The 23,037-nt window shown below is 44.5% G+C and overlaps 1 protein-coding gene across 1 annotated transcript in view; it reads left to right on the top strand.

The window, feature by feature from the left end:
• Nucleotides 1-23,037, top strand: part of LRIG1 (leucine rich repeats and immunoglobulin like domains 1) — a 93,297-nt gene that overhangs the window by 50,617 nt on the left and 19,643 nt on the right. Inside the window, exons 5-9 of the mRNA XM_059823488.1 lie at nucleotides 11,073-11,210; nucleotides 12,252-12,395; nucleotides 14,672-14,815; nucleotides 15,666-15,809; nucleotides 20,789-20,932. Of these exons, the coding sequence (XP_059679471.1) occupies nucleotides 11,073-11,210; nucleotides 12,252-12,395; nucleotides 14,672-14,815; nucleotides 15,666-15,809; nucleotides 20,789-20,932 (714 nt within the window). The remainder of the gene's footprint in view (nucleotides 1-11,072; nucleotides 11,211-12,251; nucleotides 12,396-14,671; nucleotides 14,816-15,665; nucleotides 15,810-20,788; nucleotides 20,933-23,037) is intronic.

Here is a 23,037-nt window from a genome sequence, read left to right as displayed (position 1 = left end):
AGTAAAACATCAGTTTTGCCATTTACCTTCTGCTCGGTACGATGCTTAGCACTTCCATCATTGCTTCCACTGGCACCATTAGGAATAGTGCGTAATTCAGAGTAAAGAAACACTAGTGTAAACAGTGTTCACTAAAATGTGATCCTGCCATGTCTAGGTTGGAAACGATTGGCAAAAAATCTCTACAAAGCTAATTTTTAGCTGAATAAAAGCTGTCTATGTGCTGGATTTTCTGTTATTTTAACCCATACTGAATTCCCCAATTAATTGCAGAGATGAACAATAGAGATCATGTTAAAAGTTATGATCTTACTCTTGCAAAACCAGCCCTGCTGGGGGTATGCGGGGTGGAAAATCTAATTGCTGGTTATTCAGGTAGATGAGAAAGTGATCAGTCGTACCTTTAGATGAAGTGATCACTTAAGAAGCTACCCTCCTTTCCAAGAGTGTGTGTAACTGTTGCTTGTTAACAGGAATTCCATGTGAATATTGATTGGGAATAAGTGGTTGGGTGAGTACATGTTCTGCCTGTCAAACCTTTTAATGTTCAATTGCACATCAGGGAAAATAGCAAAGGCAACTGGAAAATGAAATGGGAGTGCAGGGGTGTATGAGTAAAAAGAGAACTGGTTTAGTGGTCAGAGATCTGAGCAGAGAAAAGTAAGTTGGGGAGAGGGGAAGAATTAAGTTGATGGCAGAAGAAAGAATCTGTAAATGGCTCGCTGTTTTAAGACTTAAAATATCTTCTCCTGTCCAATCCATATATTGCAGATCACACACTGCCTGGAAGCAGCTGCTGAATGGAGGGTTGATTAGCATAAACAGCCAGGGAAAGGGCTTGGACCTTCTGTAATTTTTCAGGTGCCCTGGAAAAGGAACACCTTTTGGTGGTCTTACTGAAGATTTTTTTTTTCCACTCCAGACTATGTTCTTGAGACAGCTGTTGTCCTTTTCAAAATAAGAACAACTGAAGAAGTAAACAGTCTTATTAAAGAAACTTGAAGAACTTATTGGCTAAGTGGTGGTAAATGTTTACCACTTATTTTACAAGATCTGCTCTAGGCAATCTTGAACAGATAGTGTTTTACAGCAGCCCGGCTTAACGCGGTAGCAGTTCTACTTCAGAGCTCAAATTTTCTGTTCCGTGGATCTTTTCAGACCTTGTTTTGCAGTTTCCTGAAGCCATCCTTTCTACTTGGCATGCTTTATTAATAACAGGGTGCCTAGACTTGTTAAGAGCTGTTTTCTTTGCTAACTTGACCGTTGCTTTTCCACATAGGAGCTGCTCCTTCTTGTGGGCTGAACAGTTTCAGCTGAGCAGAGCTCACAGTGAAGTCTGCCCAGAGGCTATCTCTGTTCTGGCGACCTTGCTGACAAGACAGATAAGCCCTTTCAACAGAGCACAAGTGTGTGTCATGTTGGAACAGACTAACTAGCCAGCCTATCTACATCTCTAAAGTGTTAACAGGAGTTTGACTGGCCAGTCAAAAATGTGTTTCTCCATCTGCTGCCTTCTTCAAGGGTCAAGTCTATTAGCAACTTCTGCTGCCAGTTCCGTGAGACTTAAGAGTTTGGTCTGGAGAGTGGATATATTCAAGCATGTTGTCCTTTATTTACCTGCCTTAGTATCGGGGTTACAGAGCTCTTGTGTAGTTAAATCCACCAGTTTTCATTGTGCTCCTGTCAAAGGTGGGAGAAGCTCCTGTGTCACATCATGGCTTTCAGGCACAAAGAGTGCATGCTATCAAGAAGTCTGCTTGTAATTACAGTTTGGATTAATGTCCCAGTATCATGGGCAGAGTCGTTACATTTGGTTTGCACTTAAATTGCTTCTCCACTTGTGTATTTTCCCCTCCTTGCTCCTGTGGAGAGACAAAAGCAAAACAAAGCCACCCACAAAACACACACGCTCACTAGGCTGTGGTGGATCTTCTTTACTTTGATCATTTATTACACAAAGAGAAACTAAAATCAGTACCAGGATTTAAGGATAAAAGTGCCTACATGCCCTGTGATCCAGGACCCTATTGGCTTTCAGTTGAAAATGCTGCCCTTTTTGATTAGAGGCACAAAACTTGCCTGCGATGAAAATGAAAAGAGGCTGCTGTCTCTGCTTGGGAGTGGGACAGGGTAGCTGTTCCAGCCTCTGCTCTGGGCTAGTTAAATTGACATCTGGGCTAGATCTGATTCGTAGTGTCTATTCTTCCTCGTCACAAACCTGACTCATCTTTGAGGCCAGTGATAAGGATGGGGGGGAGCTAGGCAGCACCCCTGACGTGGAGTGGCTCCTTGAGCTGGGTGCTATGCAAGTGTGGGGCCATGGAGAGCAGGAACTCATCAGAGCAGCAAACCAGTGGGGGGGAAGCTGGGCTCTTTCTTGGCTTCAAGGACTGGCTTATGCATTTAATTTGTGATTAAAAAAAAAAAAAATTTAGTTTGGCTGGCAGGTATCATCAGCAGAGGAAAGCCCTCAAGGTAAAAGTGGAAGAAAAGCCAATGGCAGAGCAAGAGAGTGTCAGACCAAAGGCATAAGAAGATGGAGAACATAGAAACACTGACCTGACTGTCATCTGCCAGCAACTGAATGACCCCTTTCAAATACTGATGCAGCCCTTCCTTCAAAGAGGCTCTGCTGAGCCCCATGACCCCATTCAGACAGCCGGTGCAGAGCCATGTGGTTTCCTGCATTCTTGTATGAAAACTGCCATTTACCTTATGACTCTTCCTTCTATTCCCGTAGGACAGTTCTCCTTAGCAGAGCTCAGCACGCAGCAGGGCCTCTCCTCTCCTTTGCAGCCTTTCTCACTGCTTGCTCCAGACTGAGGTCAGGGAATGTGAGAAGAAGGAGGGTGACGAGCAGTGGTTTGGATTGAGAGCTGGAGGAGAAGGGGGTGAAAGACTAGCATGGCCATGAGTTGTTCACAAACGTGCTGTTTCAAAACCAGCGTTGATTATGCTCGGTGACTTAGAGGTGCTCTTCCTCCCTTATTCCAGAGAACTGGCCAAACTGCATTACAAGTTGGACAGCCCCTGCTGAAGGTCCCTGGCCCCAACACTAGCAAGTGCATCATCCCATTGAGGGATGCACACAATGACTCTGAAGATAATTGCTGACATGTTTTGAGGTAGAGCTGTGTGCAGGGAGGCAGGGTTGTGCTCTGGTATTGAGTTCATAAAAGCTCAGGAAAGCTCCTTACAGAGAGAGGCTGTGACAGACAACGAAAGATGCTTTGCACAGCCTTTTTAATGGATCTGTGCCCTTTGTGAATACATCATTTAAAAAGCTTCTGCGGAGTACAATCTTCATGAAACATCCAGTGTAACCAGAAGAGAGCAGAAACTGGTCTTCTTGGAACCACCCTGTTGCTGATGGGGGGACTGTGCCCATAACAGAGACTGTCTTGTCTTCAGGAATCTTAATTTGCTTTGATGTCATAACAGGTTGTGCAATCTGCTGAGGAGATAAGACAGCCTCTGTTTTAAAGATGACTAACTTTTAATCCTGCCTGCCCCACACATTTTGTTCTGCTAATGGTATTGAATGCTGAAGACTTGGGAAGTTGTGTATTGTAAAAAAAAAATACCCAAAACTGTATGACGGCAAGTCAAAAAAAAAAAATCTAGTGAGAGTAAATGCAGATCAAAGTGAAGGAGAGAGCCTTTAAGAATTACATCACTTACCTCAGTGGATCTAACACATAGTGTAAGGTCATGTAACAAGTCAGAAAGTTTACATAAACATTGCTAGAGCATTTTTGGTTATGCTAGAAGAAAGGCTTTCCTTCATGCAGTTCATACTGAACCTAACAAAAGCCCTTAATGAGTGTTCATCTAATCTAGGCCCTTGGTTGTGTCCAGCTGCTCTGAAAGCCAACTTCTAAAGTGTGTGCTTGATCTCTACCTAACTCTTACCTGTATGGCTGCCTCATGAAAGAGCTATGAGAGCATGCCTGGCAGGAGGGTGATATCTGCCCGTGTTCAGGTACCCAGGGCCTAAGGATGCTCTGAGGACACGCTTGGACTGCACCAGGGTCAACGGTTGCAGTCCGTCAGTGTGAGAGGCAGATGAGTTTGGTCCTGTGGGTGGCCACAGAGTAGACCTTAATAGATAGTGAAAAGATAGCCCTTGAGTCACACTGGTCTCACATGAATAGTCCTGTTGACTGCAGTGGAACAATTTGTGTGAGTAATAGTTTGCTTGTGGGAATAAGGAGTTCATAACGCAGCCCTTTGCAGTGTCACTGGCTTGACTGGCAGGTGGCTGCTGCTCCTGGGTCCAAAGGGATGAATGAGCAAATCCCATCTCCTAGGCTGCTTTCTGACTCCAAGTGTCCATGACCTGGAGCAGAAATGCAGTCACTTCACCATGAAAGGTTGCATTTTTTTTTTCTTCTGTTAAAAAAAAAAAGTGTGGGGGGAATAAAACTACTTTTTCTTGAACCCCCTGTCTGTCCCAGCCTGTGTATAGGTGTAGTTTGCTTCATTGCTTGTACATTCTAACCCACCAACACAAGGCAAGAACGTAACCTGATGAACAAAAGCCCCTTGAAATATATCAGTTTTGAAGCTGATGTACAGCAGATGAGGAAATCTCTTTAGACTTTTTGCCATAGTTTGATATAATTGGACTAAGTCTGTCAGCCTGTTCTTGCTTTACACTTACATATGACAGTTTTGAATGAAAACAGTGTAGAATGGTCACAGATTTTGTTTGCTGCATCTTAGACTTTCTTCTGAAGGAGTACTAGGGAGAAGGAAGATGCTCACATACGGACTCAGGCAGAGCATGTAAATCTTTAAGGCAAAGGTAGGATACCTGTAAAAATTACACAAGGGTTTTTTTAGTGGGTTTTTTTTTTTGTGGCTGACCTGAAAATGCGGTGGTTGCTTGGCCTGCCGCTGCTCTGCTTTTGTGCATGCAGCCAGCACCTGAACAAACAGAGCTGTATCTGCGGCAGCCTGGGAATCCGCCAGGATTCCTCAGGGAAGGAGTGATTCAGAGCGTCTGAGAAAAGTGGGGGCTGCTTCCATGTATCCTTGCTTCCTGCCCGGACAATAACCCATGCAGCCTTACTCCGAAAGGACAGTGGGACTTTTCCTATAAGCAAATACAGCGCATGTTGTGTTGGATAAAAATGTACATTCTTGTGATGGTACAAAATCTCGAGCCTTGTGGATTGTCCTGGCGAGGCTAACATGATAATACAAAGCGTGAGACGGCTAGTGGGGCTTTCCCAGAGCAGTTGGGAAGCATGAGGGCTTACGCACTTCAGGCAGTTCTTTCAGGGAAGGTCTTGTTTACAGGGATGGTGTGCCACAGATTTCCAGCATGTCACCTGTGTGTTCACTTCATCTTCTGCTGCAGAAATAGCTTCACTACTCCAAAGCAGATCTTTCACAAGGTCTAGTACAGCAGAGGAATCTTTCTGGAATAAAAGCCTTTGGAAGCAAAAAAATTTTTACAAGTAACATGTTAAAGTCATGCAAGCAGTTGTGCGTTGATGAACTGTATGAACTTTGAGTCAAAGCTGATGTCTGGGTCGCAATGATCTTCTCCGCTTTCCTTCTTTCCATACATTAATAAGAAGCACTTGGGACAGATCTTTAGTTATTGATTGTAATAACCTGACCAGAACAAAGAGAAACATTTATGTTGCTGCTGTTGTGAACACAAACACATCTTCTACATTATCGGTTCCCATTCATCCTTGTCAGGAAAATTGCTCAGGCATTGCATTCCACTCTGAAGCTATGATTATTTTTTTTTTTTAATTTTTTGTGTGTGTGTAGTGAGGGATGGGCTAAAATCAGATGGCAGATCATCTAAGGTGAGAGCATAGGAACCCATGTCTTGAATCTTCTCTAGTGTTTCTAGGAGGGTCAATATTAAATCTCCACCTTCTCTGAACTGAGGAGGAGGAGGGCAGGTAACTCCGGGCATCGGTTAGTCACAGTGTATGTGATCCGTCTCCTGTTACCGTGCCTTTGATCTCACTCTCTTTGCATGGCCTGTCTCTGACACCAAACCTTGCCTGTCCTTCAGTAGCAAGCCCCATAACCCCTTCTGGCTCTAGCATTTGGTTTCTTCAATGCTTTCCCAGTATGGAAATATTAACCAAACCCTGAACTTTTTAATCTCTCTGTTTCTAGTCTTGTGATCTCCCTCGTATGCTAATTTTAAAAATGTGCTCGCATATTAATAGAACCCTACCCGAGGTGCAGAGCCTCTCTTTTGAAGCTTTGATTTTATTTTTGATGCCTATAACAGGTGTGGGTTTAATAGGTTTGCTGTATTACGGCTTGCTTTTTTTTCTTGGTGAGCCCAGCCAGCTCTGTAAGCTGACACGACATGAAGGCCAAGCATGTGACTTCTCCCTGCCTTTAGCCTCACTTCACACCAAACATTTGTGCTGCAGGCTCCTAGCAGCCAAGGCAGCCTTAATTCAAGCCTTGTCTAAACCAGGAGGTTTTGTGCTGATTGTATTTAAATCAGTCCAACCAAAGCCCCTCGTACGTTCCCATCTGAGGGTCTGCTTGCTTTGATTTTCTGCTGTCAGCTTTCTAATGGGCAGCTGCTGAAGGGAAGTGAATGTGGCTCGAACAACAAAGGAGTGTGTTTGCGCTGCTCTCTGCATCGATTTCACACAAGTAGTTTGAAGCCACGGTCTAAATTACACTGATTAGCGTTCTCCAAAGGACAGGCTTGCTGCGAAGGGGAAGGTGAATTCTTCTCCTATTAGGTCTAGTGGAAAATGTTTCACAGCCTGTTTATCAAATAAATATTCACAAAGATGCTTCGGATGAGGAAACCCACCGGGATTAAAGTGTAACTTTACCTCTAAAATACAAGCTGAGATTCCTGGAAACGCTGCAAGCTTTTGACTTTGTGCCACCTGTTGTTTTCCTGCCACCCCCTTCGGCTCCCTCCCCGCTTAGAGCAAACCCAAACACGCTTTGGCTTTGCTGGAACACTTGGCGTGTTTTTCTGTCTCGCAGCAGCCCGGAGGAGCGCAGAGAGCATCTTCGCTTCCTGAAGTTGTCCTCATGGGCTTGGTTCAGCAAAGAGCTGGCTGAGGTTAATCCAAATCTCCTGTAATCCTGAGGGGTCTATTCAAGAGCGGTGCAAAGTGCAAGGGCTGAGAGGCTGCGGTACCTCAGGGTGTTGAGCAGGGGTGCAGGCGGGTTCAGTGGCGGTGGCTGGAGGGTAGCCTCCCTCAGCTCTCCTCCCTTCCTTAGCAGCTGTAGCTGCTGCTGACCTGAGGGCATAGCAGTTCCTGAACGAATGCCGTATGTATGCAGCTCGCAGTCTGAAAGTAGTCCTTTGCTGACTTTGAGTTACCTTAGTTTGGCACAAAGACGTTGCAGTTGAAGATCTGTGTTAGCTGCAAACGGGGTGTCTCCGGGAATGAGGTCGGGTATGAACTGGGAAGCTCAACTATTTTAGCCAGATCCTCCCATATTTATGACCAAACCCAAATGGATTTGGATGGGCTCCTTAGTTCCTATGAGTTCTTTTTCGCTTCAGCTGCTTTCACTCCAAATTCTTACTCCTCAGTGAAGGCAGTCCTGCATCATCCTAGTCCGGAATTACATTCCCATACAGATTGATAAACCAGAGGTAGAGAGGGATTAAGAAACTTGCCCAAGGCCCATGAGTCAGTGCCAGAGCTGGGAATAGAAAATAAGAGACTTGGCTCCCGCTCAGAGCTGTAATTGCTCAATCTCACATTGAAGCCCTGTCATCGTATACTCTTGAGGTAACACTGGCTGAAGTGAGACAGGGAAAGCTGTTTCCAGGCTGTGATACCTAAGGAGTGGGGAGAGGAAAAGACACCTGGAGGCAAATGGGTTGTGGAAGCACCGATAAGTTGTGCTTTAAAGCCTGGTTTCGGCAATTGGTACTAAAATCTGATCTCTCACCTTTGAAGCCAACGAAGTGTAAACTAAGGAGCTAGTTGGGAAAAATCCAACCCTTTTCCAGTCACTGCTAAAGGGGAGTGGTAAAGTCGTAACGTCACTGGTGTTTTTTTCTGTAAAACACCCTTGCGATGAGATCGGGAACAAAGGCAGACGAGCTGAAAGGATCCAAGTAATAACAGCAAGGGTTAAATCACATTTCAGCTCTTACTGAAGGAATGAAAAATAAAATGTAATCAAGCTAGTAAAAGGTTTGGACGATATTGCATTCGTATCACATGCTGTGTATAGGAAAAGTCAGCCGGCTTGGTTTTGTTTGAAGTGCAGTGCTTTTGAGAGGGTGCCGTGCTTTGCAGCAAACTGTCTGACATTCCCCAGCTGGGACTGGCTGGGGATGGTGTTTGGAGCTGAGAGTTACATTTGGAGTCAGCCCATGTTTGAAGGAGACAGAGAGAGGGAGAGAAAGGAGCCTGGTTTTTTTCCTGTGTGAAATAATGCATCCATCTAGTCTGCCAGCTGTAGCACATGAAAAGCAAGAGGCAAATGGACAGAAGTCACCTGGAAACTGCGAACATGGCTCAAACAAACTAGTTCTTTCCTGTCCGTTTCTTTCCTTCTTAAAAGTCTGTCTTCTGGGACGGGCTGGGAGATCTGGCAGGCGGGCAGATTGGATATACGTTGAGCAACTACAGCACAGAAATATTAATACTCTAAAAAAATAACATTGGCTTCTGAAGAGCACGTCATGTCCAAACTCACTCTGTGCTCTCAGTCTCTTGTAGACTTAGCTGCCCTGTGCAGGGATTGTCAGGTAATTCATAGATTCTCCACGTTCATTTGTACAAGCCTTCATTTCCTGTTAATTTACAGCCAGATTCATCGCAGCCATCACAGCCTAGATGAGATCAGAGTTGAACTCACAGCCCCTGCTTCAGGAGAGCTCCAGAAAACAGGCTTGGTGTTTGCTTTCACTTATGTCTGTCTTGAGGTACTCTCCTGAATCAGGGTTACACACACGTTTAATGGACTCTCTTCTTTTGAGGAGGAAAAAAGATTTAAATTTTTGAACTTGCTGATTCTACTCATTGAGTTCCTTGCAAAAGAAACTACTCCTTGGGGAAAAGAAATCCCCCTCGCCCATGTGTTCAATTTATGGAGGTCACAAAATTCTGGCTATAGCGAATTTTCCTGTATTTTAGTGTCACTATAGTATAATTTTACTGGACCTCTGTTCTACTATGTGCATGGATGTGAAAATTCAGTCTTTATTCTTAGCTGTAAATAAATATTGGTCATTTGGATAGTAGCCATATCATTGCCTTTTATACAGTTTGTGGTTGTAGAGACCCGTGTGCCTGTAACCCATGGAATAACCAGTTCAGGAACATAAGTTGTGACTTCCCTTTGATTTTCTTGATACCTTTTTGCATCGTATTGGCAGCACACTGATATAGTGGTGTAAAATTTGTCCTTAATCTTTTGTGAGCCTGCACTAAATTAATTAAGTAGCATTTAAACTCTTTAGTCAAAGCAGCATTTCTGTGAATGTTTCCCCAGTATAAGCGAGGACCGTGTGCTGGCTGTTTAAAGGGTGAGTCTCCAGAAAGCAAATTGTTCTGGGTATGCAGTTTTTATCCTCTCCCTGTTAACAGACACCAGCAAATGTGGTGGTGAAACAATCTGGTTTTAGTAACAGGGAGGGTAAAGGAGCAGATCACAGTGTGAGGAGGAGGTCCCTTGCCATGTGCTAGTGGTATTTTCTCTTGGGGGGAGAGGTTTTCTTTGAAAAGGGCTTGTCTGAGCCCCTGGGAGGGCCTGAAATCAGGGTGAGGCTGGAGAAGATGGGCTCCTAGACACCCATCAGCTTCAGTGCCTGGAAGGCTGTGGTCGGCTCCTCCGTCAGTTTTTTGTTTCAAAGGGCTGATGCTTTGTCAGGAGAGCTGGGACGTCCTGGTTTGCATTCAAGAGTGCTTTCGCTGGCTGCTGTCTCCTCTTCTGGTTACTCAGTGGGTAGCTGGCCGGATTAAGGCACAGTACTTGTCTGAACCCTCTCTACTATCTCTTATTATTCAGCAAGTTCTCAAGTGTCTGGTGAGCGTCTCTGTTTGGAGTGCCTCACTCACAGCCTTGCCAGTAATATCAGTGACTGGTCTAAATTCACATCAGGCATGTGCTCTACTTCTTGTGACTAATGTGCAATGTATTTTTTTAATTGGTTACTGTTCTCTCTACTGATTCAGGCCAGAAAGGAGTCAGAGGAAAGGACTCAGGGGATTTTTAGTTAGACCTTCTTGAGTACAGATGAGGTCTAGAGATACTTAACTGTTTGATGGCTGCGGAAACCCTGAGGACAGCTTGCAGTACCTTCTCTAAAGAAAAACATTAGATTAAATCCTTCAGGCTGGTACTGGTAAGGCACAGCAAATGCAAGTGATCATTATAGGGTCTGATGCTGCAGTTGGTGCTTGGGCAGAGTACTGGCACTGTGGAGTTGTCCTCAGTGGGACAAAGGTAGCAAAAGATGAGGAAACGTTTGCAAGAACGTTTGCAAGCTCTCTTACAGTATTTCTGTGCATTGCTAATCGTTGTAACATAGTCCAAAGCTGGGAGTTTTCAGAAGAATCCTTAGGAATTAAGGAAATAATGTTTTGTAACTTCTGCTGAGATCATATTTACTTATCTGTTTCCTGCTCTGAAAATCCCATTCTCTGTGTAAAAAAAATTTGCAGGTTGCTTAAACCACTGATCAGCACTCATTGCCTGTGGGATTAAAATCCAGCCCTGCAGTCCTTGCATGTAACAAATCCATTCTGGAAGTGCAGGCTTGTAGGAGGCTGAGCCCAAATTACTGGAAGAAAAACTGATGAATGGAGTCAATAGTTCTGTAGAAGGGAAAAGTCTTGTGCCATACCAGAAAAAAGTGTCTGGAAGCTTGCACACATCTGCGAGCTAGTCTCTTGAGCCATAGGAACAGCATGGGGATTAGGGAAGATCTCTCTGGTGTGGGTTTTTCCTTGGAGACCTGTTGAAGAAGCACCGTAAGTCTGTGTGTGTGAACTCAGGGGCCAGCCTGTGGGCCTGCTGCAGCCTTGGATATTCTTTCTGGTTTTCCAAGAGAACTAAATTGTCTCCGTTTCTCCTCCTGAATGTTTCAGGCATCACAACAGGATCCGCAGCATTGAAGCAAGTCAACTGAAGCCCTACGTTACCCTGGAAACGTTGGACCTGAGTTTCAATGACATCACGGAAATCCGAAACGGCTGCTTTCCGCAGGGACTTCACATAAAGGAGCTGTGAGTTTTTCTTGTTGGGAACAGCTTTTGTTGAGTTACCACAGCAGAGAAAAGGGCCTCAAACCTTCTTTAAAAAATGGAGAGGGAATGAACATACAAAGTATGGGGTTATTCGTCAGGGTTTTAAGTGCAAAGGAGAATTAGAAGGCAGCACATTGTCATCCCTACTATCAGGTTATTTTTTGAGCTCTGTCTTTTTGGTTTCTATTGTGTCTGTAAAGAATGCAGATTATTATTAATTGTGTTGCATGGGAATGTTGCAACAGAGAAAAGGTATCCTGCATCCTTCAGGTATGGCTGTCTTTACAGCTGGAAACCTAGAAGCCAGAAGAACTGTCTGTGTCTCTTCCCCAGTGGGAAGTGTATATGCTGATTCCCAGATAAGCCCATGTGCATCTGGAAGAGGGGAGGGGGAATGACTATGTCATCATTAAAATGGCTACTGAATGTTAAGAACAGAAATATCTCATTGGTTATTTGAAGAAAGCCGGGGTTAAGCAGAGTAACACCTGCCCAATAGAGATGTTTGCCTATCCAGGGAAACATAAAATAATCTGGTTTTGGTACCTTTGAAGAGGTGCAGACAGATAATCTGCTTGCATTAAAGTTTGCACTAAAGTTTCTGCCCCAGTTCTAAGTGATAGAGTGGTGTTGTGACTGATGTTTGCCTGTATCCTGTAAAAACAGCCTCTGTGGCTAAGACTAGGGTCCAGGTAAGAAACAGCCCTGGGACAAATGCTAAGGGAAAAATGGGGAATGAATAGAGTCATCCTGCACTGGAATATTCTCCAGTTTCTGGCTTCCACTCCCGATTGCCTTGCTGAAGTAGGAGGGTATCAAGGAGCTCTTGGGAAGCGTGCAGCACTTCTCCACATTTGTCACATGGCTCTGGGAAAGGCACTGTGTTCTTTGTGCAGCCAGAAATCCAACTGATTTGAAGCCACCTCTGCAATTTCACCAGCCTGTCTGGAGACCAACCAAATGCTGATAAAAGGAGATTTCTGACAAAACTGTTCATTTTTCTGCTGTCATTTATTGCAGCTACCTGGGGAGCAACAGAATCAGCACCCTGGAGCCTGGTGCTTTTGATAGTCTGTCACGGTCCCTGCTAACACTTCGTCTGAGTAAAAACAGGATCACTCAGCTTCCTGTCAAGGCGTTCAGGCTACCCAGGCTAACACAACTGTGAGTAGAAATGTGCACTTTAATTAAGCTCAGCCACACTTTATGGAGACAAAATGTCCCTGAGGATAAACACACCAAATGTCACCCTTTCTCACCTGCTATCTATAAAACTTAGAATACACTATGCAGTAGTCCTCTGCCAGCACCTAGTAAAACACGTTGGGAGAGCGTCCTTTTTGTCTTGTAGCTATTGGCTTTTCAGGCCATTCTTTTGATCAGGTGGGAAGGGAGGGATGCTGTGGCCGACATCAGCATCTTGTGCACTTGACAGTGTAAGACAAATCCATTCCCTTAAAAGCTGCTGGTGTCTGGGGCGCAAGGGAGGTCTGGAAGATGTTTCTGTTGCGAGTGACAGAGTTCAGCTACCATGTTAGTTTTTTCAAGACCACACAGGTATCTTTATGTGGCAATAAAAAAGTAATGACGGAAGGTTGTTAAACTGTGCAGTGATACTTGGGCAGAGAAAATAGAACTCTAGATGAGTTAACACACACATCGTTGTTGTTCTGCCTGCGGTCTGTATGGCAGGAGCTGCATGGGGACACGTAGGCATCTGCAGCTATAAATATGCTTTATGTGTAAAATAGTAGCACTAATGGTTTCGCTTTTCCCTTCTGCTGCTGTTGGAGAAATGTGCCCAGCCTGAGGCCTGTTGCAGTCTTTCCATCAAATTTGATAGGCAAAGGTCAACCTCTGTCTGTTAACATAAAGTCCGCAAAAGCTGTTGGAACTCATACCTCTAAATGGCAACATCTTGATTGAGAGACAAATCGTTAAGCCAAGATGTTCTAAGGAATGGGTGTGCATTTGTGCTTGCATACATGTAGGATTTATTGCTAATTTGGGATTGAACAGTGTGAGACAATAGTGTATGCATCTTAAAAGTCTGTTGCCTCTCATTTGAAAGTTACTGTCCATTGATTGAGAGCTCATAATCCACTGTGTTCATCTGCATCATGGGCAAAACTGTAATAAAAACAAGGGTCAACTCAATCTGTATGGAACATAGTTTTCACTGAAAGTTGGAGTAGTTGGTACTCTTAAGGACAATGTCACAGCTGGTTGTTTAACCCTATAGATAAACATGAATGAATTGCAAGTTATACAGACTTGATGTGTTGTAGAATTTATGTACAGTTCTTTTTCTGGCAAAGCGTAGTTCACTAATAGCTGGGGAAGTATAGTAAGGCAAGAGTCTTTAGGCCTGCAAACTTTTTAATTGCTTACTTGGCTTTAATTACGCTCAAGTGGAAGTTCAGTGTTGCTTTTTTAGGCAGTTAAAAAGTAAGCTTGATGTTTCTATGGCTTCCTCACCTTTTCCAAAACAAATTCTGATGTTGTAACCTCCACCATTTTCTTCAACACAGACACTGAATAGGGAACTACTCTTCAGTTAGTCTTGTCTGTGCAGAAAGGTATCCATTTTAAAAGCTCTATCTTCAGCTTTAGTGCATTGCGTCGATGAAGTTTTCCACTGACTTTATGGAACTGAGTTTTCATCTGGTATGTCTGGGTTTAGCAATTCATAAGACTGTTTGATATAGGTTGGTAAAGCGTGCTGCGATGATGTTCATATTGCTATTCAGAAAAAAGGTATTCCCAAAATTTAGGAGTCCCTCCCCACCCAGGGGGGAAAAAAAAAGAAATTTAATGAACCAAGCTGGAGATCTTTGTATACACAAAATACTAAGACTGCCTTGTTATTGGAAACAACTTGTTTTACTCTTTATTAGTTTCTTATAATAGGAAAATATGTGAAATTTGTCAGGGGAACTGAAAGCTTTCCTTTCAAACTTAGCCATAAAATTTCCTCTTGGGCTCACAGTTCTTATGGCACCCGCTTGTTTCAGAGCGCATTTTTACTGGGCGATTACAAGTGCTGTAAAAACAATGCGTTATAAGGGAAGTAATGCTGAGGTTTAACTGTATTCATTCAAATGGTGTCTCTGCTTGAGAGAAGATGATGTGTGAAAATTGTTGAAAAGGATAAATGGCTTAAAAGAAATGCAGAGAGAGGAGGGATGAAGAGGAATTGCTGCACTCTGTTATTTCTCTATAGTGAAAGTCTGTCCCAGGGTGAGTTTATTTAAGCGATCACACCCAGCTGACTTCCCTGGCTAGCTCTGTGATTGAAAGTTTCCGGTGCGCTTCTGCTCTCTCCTGGGAACCGTTGACAGAGGAGTTGTTGGCATTGCTGTCCCCATTGTATGCTGCATAGATGATTTCGTGAGAAAGGACTGGGATTTAATAAACTTGTACGGCCTTGGTGATTTTAGGGAGCTGAACCGGAATCGCATCCGCCTGATTGAAGGCCTGACGTTCCAGGGACTGGACAGTTTGGAAGTCCTGAAACTCCAGCGCAACAACATAAGCAAATTGACTGATGGAGCTTTCTGGGGTCTAGCCAAGATGCAAGTTCTGTAAGTTGGAGCTATGGGCTCTTTTCCCTTAAACAGCCTAGACTTCACCTGCTATCATGTCCTACTCTGCATTTTAGCAAGGACTCCCATCAGAGATCTGTGGGCACTTGTGCCAGTCCTCGTGCTTCTTTCTATGTCCTGCATGCACAGACCTCTGCCATGCTACAGCAGCTTCTGTTTAGTTGACCCACAGTTTACTAAAGCTCATTGCTTTACCAGGTGTTTAATAAAAAAAGTCCTGTTTTCCAAGCTGTGGCAGTATTCCTTTGAAAGTTTGAGGATTTGAACATTCAGTAAGATCTCAACTGGTCTTTAAATAAAAGTTCATCTGGCTTCTGCACATTTGTTTTGACTGATACGTGGAAACTCTGTGTTGCAGACCTGGTAATTCTGCCTCTTGGGATACCTAGAAACCAAGCTGGCCTATCTAATTTCTTTCCATACGAGAGAACAAATTGAATAGTCATTGCAGAGAAATGCTTGAAACTTCCAACATGATTGGCTTTCAAGTGTGTTTGCAAGGTCACAAGTGATCGAGGCAGCATGTTTCTGGACACTGGTGTTGCACGACTGAGACTCTGCAAATACAAACTTGAATGGGATGCCCTAAGCCCAGTTTGCTTGCGGTGGAGCATACCTCTGCAGTCACAGCTCATTCTGGGCATTTCCTTTGTTGTTGTCATAGAGTATCTATCCTTCACTTGCACAAGAAATGCCCACACATGCATGTATCCAGACGAGTGTGTAGAAGGGTGTGTAGGAATGGCTATAATCCCTGTCCTTGTTGGAAAATCTTCGGTATTTGATGAGTGCTGCTTATCTGTCAATTCCTTCCGAATTTTCTCCACAGCCACCTGGAGTATAACAGCCTGACGGAAGTAAACAGTGGCTCTCTCTATGGCCTTTCGTCTCTGCACCAGCTTCACCTCAGTAACAACTCCATATCCCGCATCAATCCTGATGGCTGGAGCTTTTGTCAGAAGCTGCATGAGCTGTAAGTTGGTTTCTGTTGTGGTTGGTTGGGCAGGGTTTGATGCTAACGTAATGTTGGCAGGAAAGGGGAGTAAGGATTTTTCCCAACCACATGGCTTAGAGCTCCTGCTGTATCAGCCTGTAGAAATGCAGGAACTGCAGCCTCCTAAGTGATGCCCTTGTTATTCATGACGTTATGACCTTCAGAGTACCTGATTAAAGTATGTTTGCACCAGAAACAAAGACTAGAACCCACTAAAAGTATACAGTGCCACAAGACCTGGAGAGTTTGTAATCTGTGGCTTGCCAATGCTTTTTAGCTAGTTAAGCACAGCTTGCCATATAGTGACACTGCAGCCTGAAGGAAGCTTTGCTTTATCCTCGGTATTTACAAAGAACAATCGTGTTTTTAACCAGCAGAAATTTGGCCCCTTAAAGGCAGTTCTCCTTGTTTCTCCTGTTTACACTTTAAGCTCCCTGTAGGGCTCAGTTGTTTAAAAGTAAATACATTGACTTTGCTCTCCTGAGATTTCCAGCTGTGAATACAGTCTCTTTGATAAACGAAAGAAAGCCTTGCTGCTGAGGACAGCCCCACAGGGGTGTCTTTTGGGTCTGTGGCACTGCTTAATGCCTTTTTGAAGAGACACACATGAATGCTTGCAGTATTTACAGAAGTAGCTGTCATCCCCTCGGTGGGACTGTGGAAAGATCTACTTTTTTCTTTGGAGACCTTAACACATGTGGTTAGCGGAACTGTAATTCATTCTGCTTGGTGCTCTGAAATCTCTTGTTAAACATTGTTAGGGATTCTGCTATCCACCAAAAAGCAGTATGGTGAAGCAGCTTCCTCTTTCAGAGGCCTCACTCTGGACTCACACTAAAGGTCGGTATCTGCCTACCTAGCTGTGAGTCCCTAGTCTTTTGGGATGTGGGTTCAGAGATAGGAGGACATGACACATGTCATTCCTGTAAGTTTAGAAGCTGTAGAATTAATGTGTTAGCCCAGTGACCAGCTATGATCTTCTGTTGAACCCAAATTATTCATTCAGATGTGGATTACTTTTCTGGGGCACAAGGAAATATTTTAATTTTGGTTTTAGTTAAATACATATGTAATTGTTTAATCACCTAATTTTTCAAATTGCTGTGAAACTGCCCATGCCTAAAGGGCTCCTTTGCTTGGCACAGTGCTATAGACAGCTACAGTTCCTTCACGTGCAGATCCTCAAGTGATATTTTACTAGATGAAGGCAGTGTCAATGGAGAAATCTTCAAGGCAGCAGATCAGAATCGGCACCGTGCTCCGCCTGTGGTCTGCTTAAATCTGAAGCACCAAGAAAGAGGGGAGTCTGCCTTCCTAGGGCACTCACAGTTGGACCCCTGGAATAGCCAAATTCAGATCACTACCCTGTGTTAGTAGCACAGCTCTGGGAGCTTTCTGCTCACAGGGACCCAATATCTGGTGCCTGTGTTGAAGCTTTATTTCAGCCTGGGTTCAGATGGGATGGGTAAGCCCCATTTGCATCTTGCAGAGCTGACGTCGGAACTTTTTTAGGGAGAACTATGCTTGTCTTTTCTACCTGACACTGTCTTTGCAAACCCTCAAGGTTTAGGTGGGAGGTTGCACGTCATGCTGAGTCCTTTATTTATCAGGTATGGGTTGGGATCTTGTGCCAATAAGTAGTGCTGATGGTGAGCTGTCGTGGCTTAAAAGCCATCCTCTGCAGAAACCCAGTGCAGGACTCACTTGCTCTGGTGCAGAATGGGATAGATTTGGACAATGCCTGGTGGTCTGAGGTGGTAGGAGCCACTGCGGCGTGCTTGGCCTGTCAAACAGGATTGTGCTAGAGTGTAAGGCCAGAGATGACATTAGCTGAGATTCAAAAGGTGATTATGTGGGTGTTAGCACACATCTCTGCAAAATATTACAAGCTCTTGCAGGTGTTGCCTTTAGGGTAAGGCTGCTGCAGGGAGCCATCTGATACTCCTAACTGAAACTCCCACAGCCGAAGAGCACTTGTAGGAGAGGTCTGCTCTGAAATTGAAGGGTGAGGAAAGGAAACACTAGATACATCTAGACTGCCTCTGTGCACTTCTTTGAATGTGTGTGTTTCATTCCTTTTTAAAAGATCCTTGCTCACCTCCCCTATTGCTAAATTTGCTGTGTTTCAGTTACCAGAAAACAGTCTCTGGTTGTACAGAGAATGAATTTCAAAGTCCTCGACCCAAGAAAGAGAGGTGGCCAGACCCCTGCTTACCTGTGCTAAAGAAGGAGGTGGTCATCTGAAGGATGAGTTGCCTCTCCTTCAGTTGTTGGGAGAAAACGTGACCCCAGGGCTCTGGTCTGAATGGAAAAGCTAACAAGGAAAGAGAGCTCTTGCCCTGTTATGGGCATGAGAAAGGGCTGATTGTATTCACCAGTCAGGTGCTAGGGCATCAACATCATGGAAAAATCCATAATGGGAGCATAGGATTTCATCAGAGGTAAATGATGACTTGGCTGCTGGGTCTTTCTTTTCACTTTTTACTTACAGTTTGGTCAGTGGGAATGAAATGTGTTAGATGTACCTGATCCAGAACTGGCTGGCAGCAGGAGCCCCAGCTGCACAACGGGTTTCTGGTTAACCCCTTTGTGTATCACTTCTGGCATGCTGCTCTCCCATTTCCTCACCAGGCCAAAAGGGCTGTGTAGACAAACATTTCCACTTGTTCGTTCCAGTGGCTTCTCAGTGGTAGAGAGATGAGAAGGTAGGGGAAGAAGCAGAGACCTGCTGACTTCTCTCAACCCAGATAATCCAAACTGCTGAGGAGGGGAACACACTGTTTTGCAAACTGGCCTGTCCCACTGGCAGGAAGCAGAGCCCTTACATGTTGAAGGAAGCCACTGCCAGGTGCTTTAGCTCCTGAAACCCTCCATCTGGTTGCAGCTATTGAGAGAGCCCTCTAAAGACTGCTGCTGTCCGTCTGTCTTGAGGTGATGTCAGGACAAACGGAGGGGAACATGCCTTCACCAGTTGTGGCAGGAACTCTTCTGTGTAGAATCAAAAGGAACTATTTTTTTTCTCAGTCAGGTTTAGGGTTACTTTTGAACATTTTTTTTTTTTTTAAAAAGCCAAATTCTTTAATCGCAGGTGAGGACATAATTTTGACCGGATGCCAGTTCTTCATTGCTAACACTACAACTTCTTTAGGAATGAAAGTATGTTGTCCCATACCTTCTTCAAACTCATTAATCTTTGGTGAATTTTTTCCAAAGCTTGCCCTCTGCCCACTCACACAGCTAAAAGATAGACGGCTCGTTTGCCAAGTAAATGACATTCTCAGTGCTTCGGAGTACGTGTCTGTTTTGACTTAAGTTTTGGCTTTGCAGTGACTTTCATGCAAGCCCTAGACACATTTTTAAGCAGACTCATTAACAGGCAGTACTAGAAGAGGAATTTGGGGGTTTGGAATTCAGCGAGGTTTTTTTTTTTCTTGTTGTCCGTACAATGAAGGATTTCAGTGCTTCTTCAAAGCTGCATAACTCCACTTTTTGAAAAGTTTAGCAGCCCAAACCCTCACATCTTTTGAAGTAACTTGTGCTCCCAGGTCACTAAGGTATTTTCGAAAATCCTATGCAACCACCCTTTGTAAAGAGATAAGCTTGAGAAAATGTAAGTAGCAGCATGTAGCTGAATGCCACTTTTTATACCCCACGTGTCAGTGTGCAAGCAACTTAAAGCTGAGACTGTTGCTGGTCACGCTCACCTGCCAGTAGCCTCGCAGGGCTTACCCAGCTGCAGTGACGTCCAGAGATCAGGAGGAATATACTCACAGCAGGGAGCTGTGGGTGGATGCTTCAGGCTGAAGATCACTGACCAGTGACTCTGCCTGCTGCTACCTCAGGAGGTCCCTCATCTGATGAGCCGAGCTGGCCTTCAGCCTCTGCAGTGCTGCAGCTTTACTGCTTACATAGAAGGTGGTTGCATATTGTGTGAGGTGTCTGCAGTGGCTTGTAGCTTCCCATGCCCTGCCCTCGGTGTCAAATCTCAGAAGCCTCATCTGCACCCTGGCTGGGAGAGAAAAACAGCTTTCTTCCTACCAGCTTCCAAACTGCAACAGGAGTAGTGCTTAACAAAAAATCTCCAAAACCAGAGATAGTACAGGCAAGGGGAAGACATAGATGGAAAACTAGGAAAAAAACCAACCCTCCAATATTAGTCACTTGTAAGTGGAGAAGATTTCAAGCAGACTGTACGCTCCTTGACAGAGGGGAGCGGGAGGGAAGGCGGCTGGTTCACAACAGAGACCTCCTTCCTGTGCATGAAAGGAAGCATTCAATTGCCTTGTGGTGAAATGCTCTTGGCTCTCAGCTGGGGTGGAGCAGGCTGTGGAGACATCCACACCCAGACGCCTGGGGCTTGCTGTGCACAAGTGCAGAACGATAAGACACCTGAATCCAGAAGTCTGGACCCTGCCAAGAGCGCGTGTGAACTTCAGAATCCATCTGTTTGACGTCACTCTCCACCTCGCAGGGTGTGGGGAAGGAGGGGACTGCTTTTTCCTGTAAGCCACAGAGGGGAGTGAGGGTTGAACACAACCAGGACTGATAATCGGAGTGTTACCTATATATCTGGGGACTGAGGAGGGGTGGTGCTCCCAGGCCCTGACCTAGCCATACAGGAGAAGGAGTAGCTCATCCCCACCATAACTGACAGCATGCGTATTAGGTTATTGCTCTCATTCACTTCTGGAGGAGCCTCTCGCTGTTGCCGGTACGAAAGACTTCCCTATAACTGGGTACCAAATGCTTCTTGCTCCCTTATGGTCATCCAGGCTGTCCCATGGGTATCTTGTGGGAATATTTGCAGACTGCAGTCTTATTTCCTAATCAATCTCTTGCATATCCACCCAGTACACATCGTCTCTCTTAAGGTGGCTGTGGGAGGCCCGCACTGGTTGGCACGGAGGAGTTTGGAAAATACTGGTTGGATTGACAAGGGCTGTTGTTTTTTTCCTCAGAATACTCTCTTACAACAACCTAACCAGGCTGGATGAGGGAAGCTTGGCAGACCTCGGGGGACTGCACGTACTACGACTGAGCCACAATTCCATCAATCATATTGCAGAAGGTGCCTTCAAGGGACTCAAAAACCTACGTGTCCTGTAAGTTGCCCCCAGCTTTTGTCAGCTAACACCTGTCTTCCCTCCACAGATTGTGTTCTGTCAAACTGTTCTGCTTTGCAGTTGCTTTGGGTGCCTGTGTCCTCAGTGTCAAACTCCTCTACACTTTGCTCGGTTGTCTTCAGCAGCTGTTGTGTTTACCCCATTATTCAACTTCAGTGAACTTGTAATTTTTTTATTAAGAGTAGTTAGGAGAATTGCAGTTGGACTGCGCAGTGTTGTAGGGTGCTTTCAGAGTAGAGGACTCCAGAGTAAAATTATAGGAACGTAGGACAGGATCCTGAATCTAGCCAAGCTGAGTAAAAATCCCTGAGGTTTCAGTCCTTCAGCTAATAGCAGAATTCCTCTTGCCATTATATTGACTTTAATTGAAATTCTTAGAAAAGGACAGTTTCCGTTGGGTCATTCTGCACTCAGGAGGAGGGAGTGATTCCTTCCAATGACAACTCTGGAAATTTGGGTATCCTCTTAAATGTGCTATTGAGCATTTTTGCATACTGTTGCTTCTTTTTTAAATTGAATAATAAATATAAAGTGCTGGGCTAAGATGGTGTTGAGAAGAAAAAAACAATGCCAAAACAAAGAAATTCAGAGGTTGGGTGTAGGATCTGATTATACTAGAAGTGTGACAACATGTGAAGCTTCACCCAGTCTTGAGTCCAACCTTGGGAGCAGGAAGCTGCTACAGATACCATGTGAGTAACCAGAAGTCTTTCTCTTTAATGCAGGATTGGGCTCACTTGGGTCATGAAACATTCTGTTGCTTTGATTCTCTTGATAACCTCTGAACTACGAAAAAGTTGCTGTGCTATCAAGAGAAAAGTTTCTTGTGCCCTAATACTGAATTGCAAAATGATCCATCCAGTTGTGGCTATGGCCATTTACCAGAGACTTTTATTTATTTACCACTATTATTTATCACTGACACAACATAATAACTGGAAATGCCATGCTGGAAATGAGCTTGCCATCTAGAAGATAGCAACTTCTAGATTTTAGGGCTAATAGAGACCATTGGACAGATCAATCTGACCTCCTCTGGGCTGCCAGCTATAGAATTGCACCATTACCCACTGTTAAGCCCAGAGCTACATTAGATTGAGGTGCATCTGGGCTTGCCTTAAAAACATCAGAAGATGGGGAATCCAGTTCTTTTAATTGTTCATTCCTGCAGCTGTGTTGCCTCTGTCTCCCTTATTTGTACCTGCAGAGCTGCTGGCTGCTCTCCTCCTCTCTCCAGAGGCTGCAGGCTCAGCACCTTCATCTGGCACACCACAAGGTTCTCACAGCCTGTGTTATAGCACCGTCCAAGCTCCCAGGCTGGTTGAGTTCAGCAGGCTGATTTAATTCTTTTTTCAAAAGAAAAAACCACACTTTGATACTTTTATTCCTCTTCCGAAGCCCATTGTGGCCTGAGTAATGAAAAGGAAATGGGAACAGAAAGATCTCCCCTCTTTACAGTACTTCTTGCATCTTACTCTTTCCTTTATTGAAGTTCACAGTGAAGGAAGTGACTGGAAAGTGAGTTTGGGTTTTGTTTGCTTTTTTTCCTTTTTTTTAAGCTTAAGCCAAAGTCTTTCAGCCACTGGGCATTCAGAAAGGGACCTCTCTGAGGCAGCTGTCAAGACCGGAACTAAAGGTTTCCAAAGAAAAATGGAGGTGAAGGGGAGCTGGTAGTTCTCTTTGCTCTGCAGTGAATGTGGAGCCTCTTTTATGTCTAGGGCCGAGGGGGGAGGAGGAGAGGGAGTGTGTGAGCGAGCTCTAATTTAATAAAGAGAAAGGCCTATTGGGTCCTGCACCTGGTGAAAAAGACCCGAGCATGCTTTAATTATGGCCTATTGTTGGGGAGCCTTTGGTGGGTGTGAAACTGCTGAAATGTGGAGCTATTCAAATAGAGGTCAGGCCCCGAGACCTCGGAGCACAATGATTAACAAGGCTGCAAGCATTCAAGCTCAGCCAGCCAGAAAGAATAGGAAATTGGCAACAGGGGCTGGGAGAGGAGTTTGAATACAAAGAGAGCTAGGCCAAAATACCCCACTCTTTTTTCCTCTCTCTCTATTTTCACTCATTTGTTAAAAAGGTTTTTA

Source organism: Gavia stellata, chromosome 12, assembly GCF_030936135.1.
Source record: "Gavia stellata isolate bGavSte3 chromosome 12, bGavSte3.hap2, whole genome shotgun sequence".
Lineage (NCBI taxonomy): Eukaryota > Metazoa > Chordata > Aves > Gaviiformes > Gaviidae > Gavia > Gavia stellata.
The sequence above is the reverse complement of the archived record's forward strand: the minus strand, read 5'-3'. Positions and strand labels throughout refer to the sequence as shown.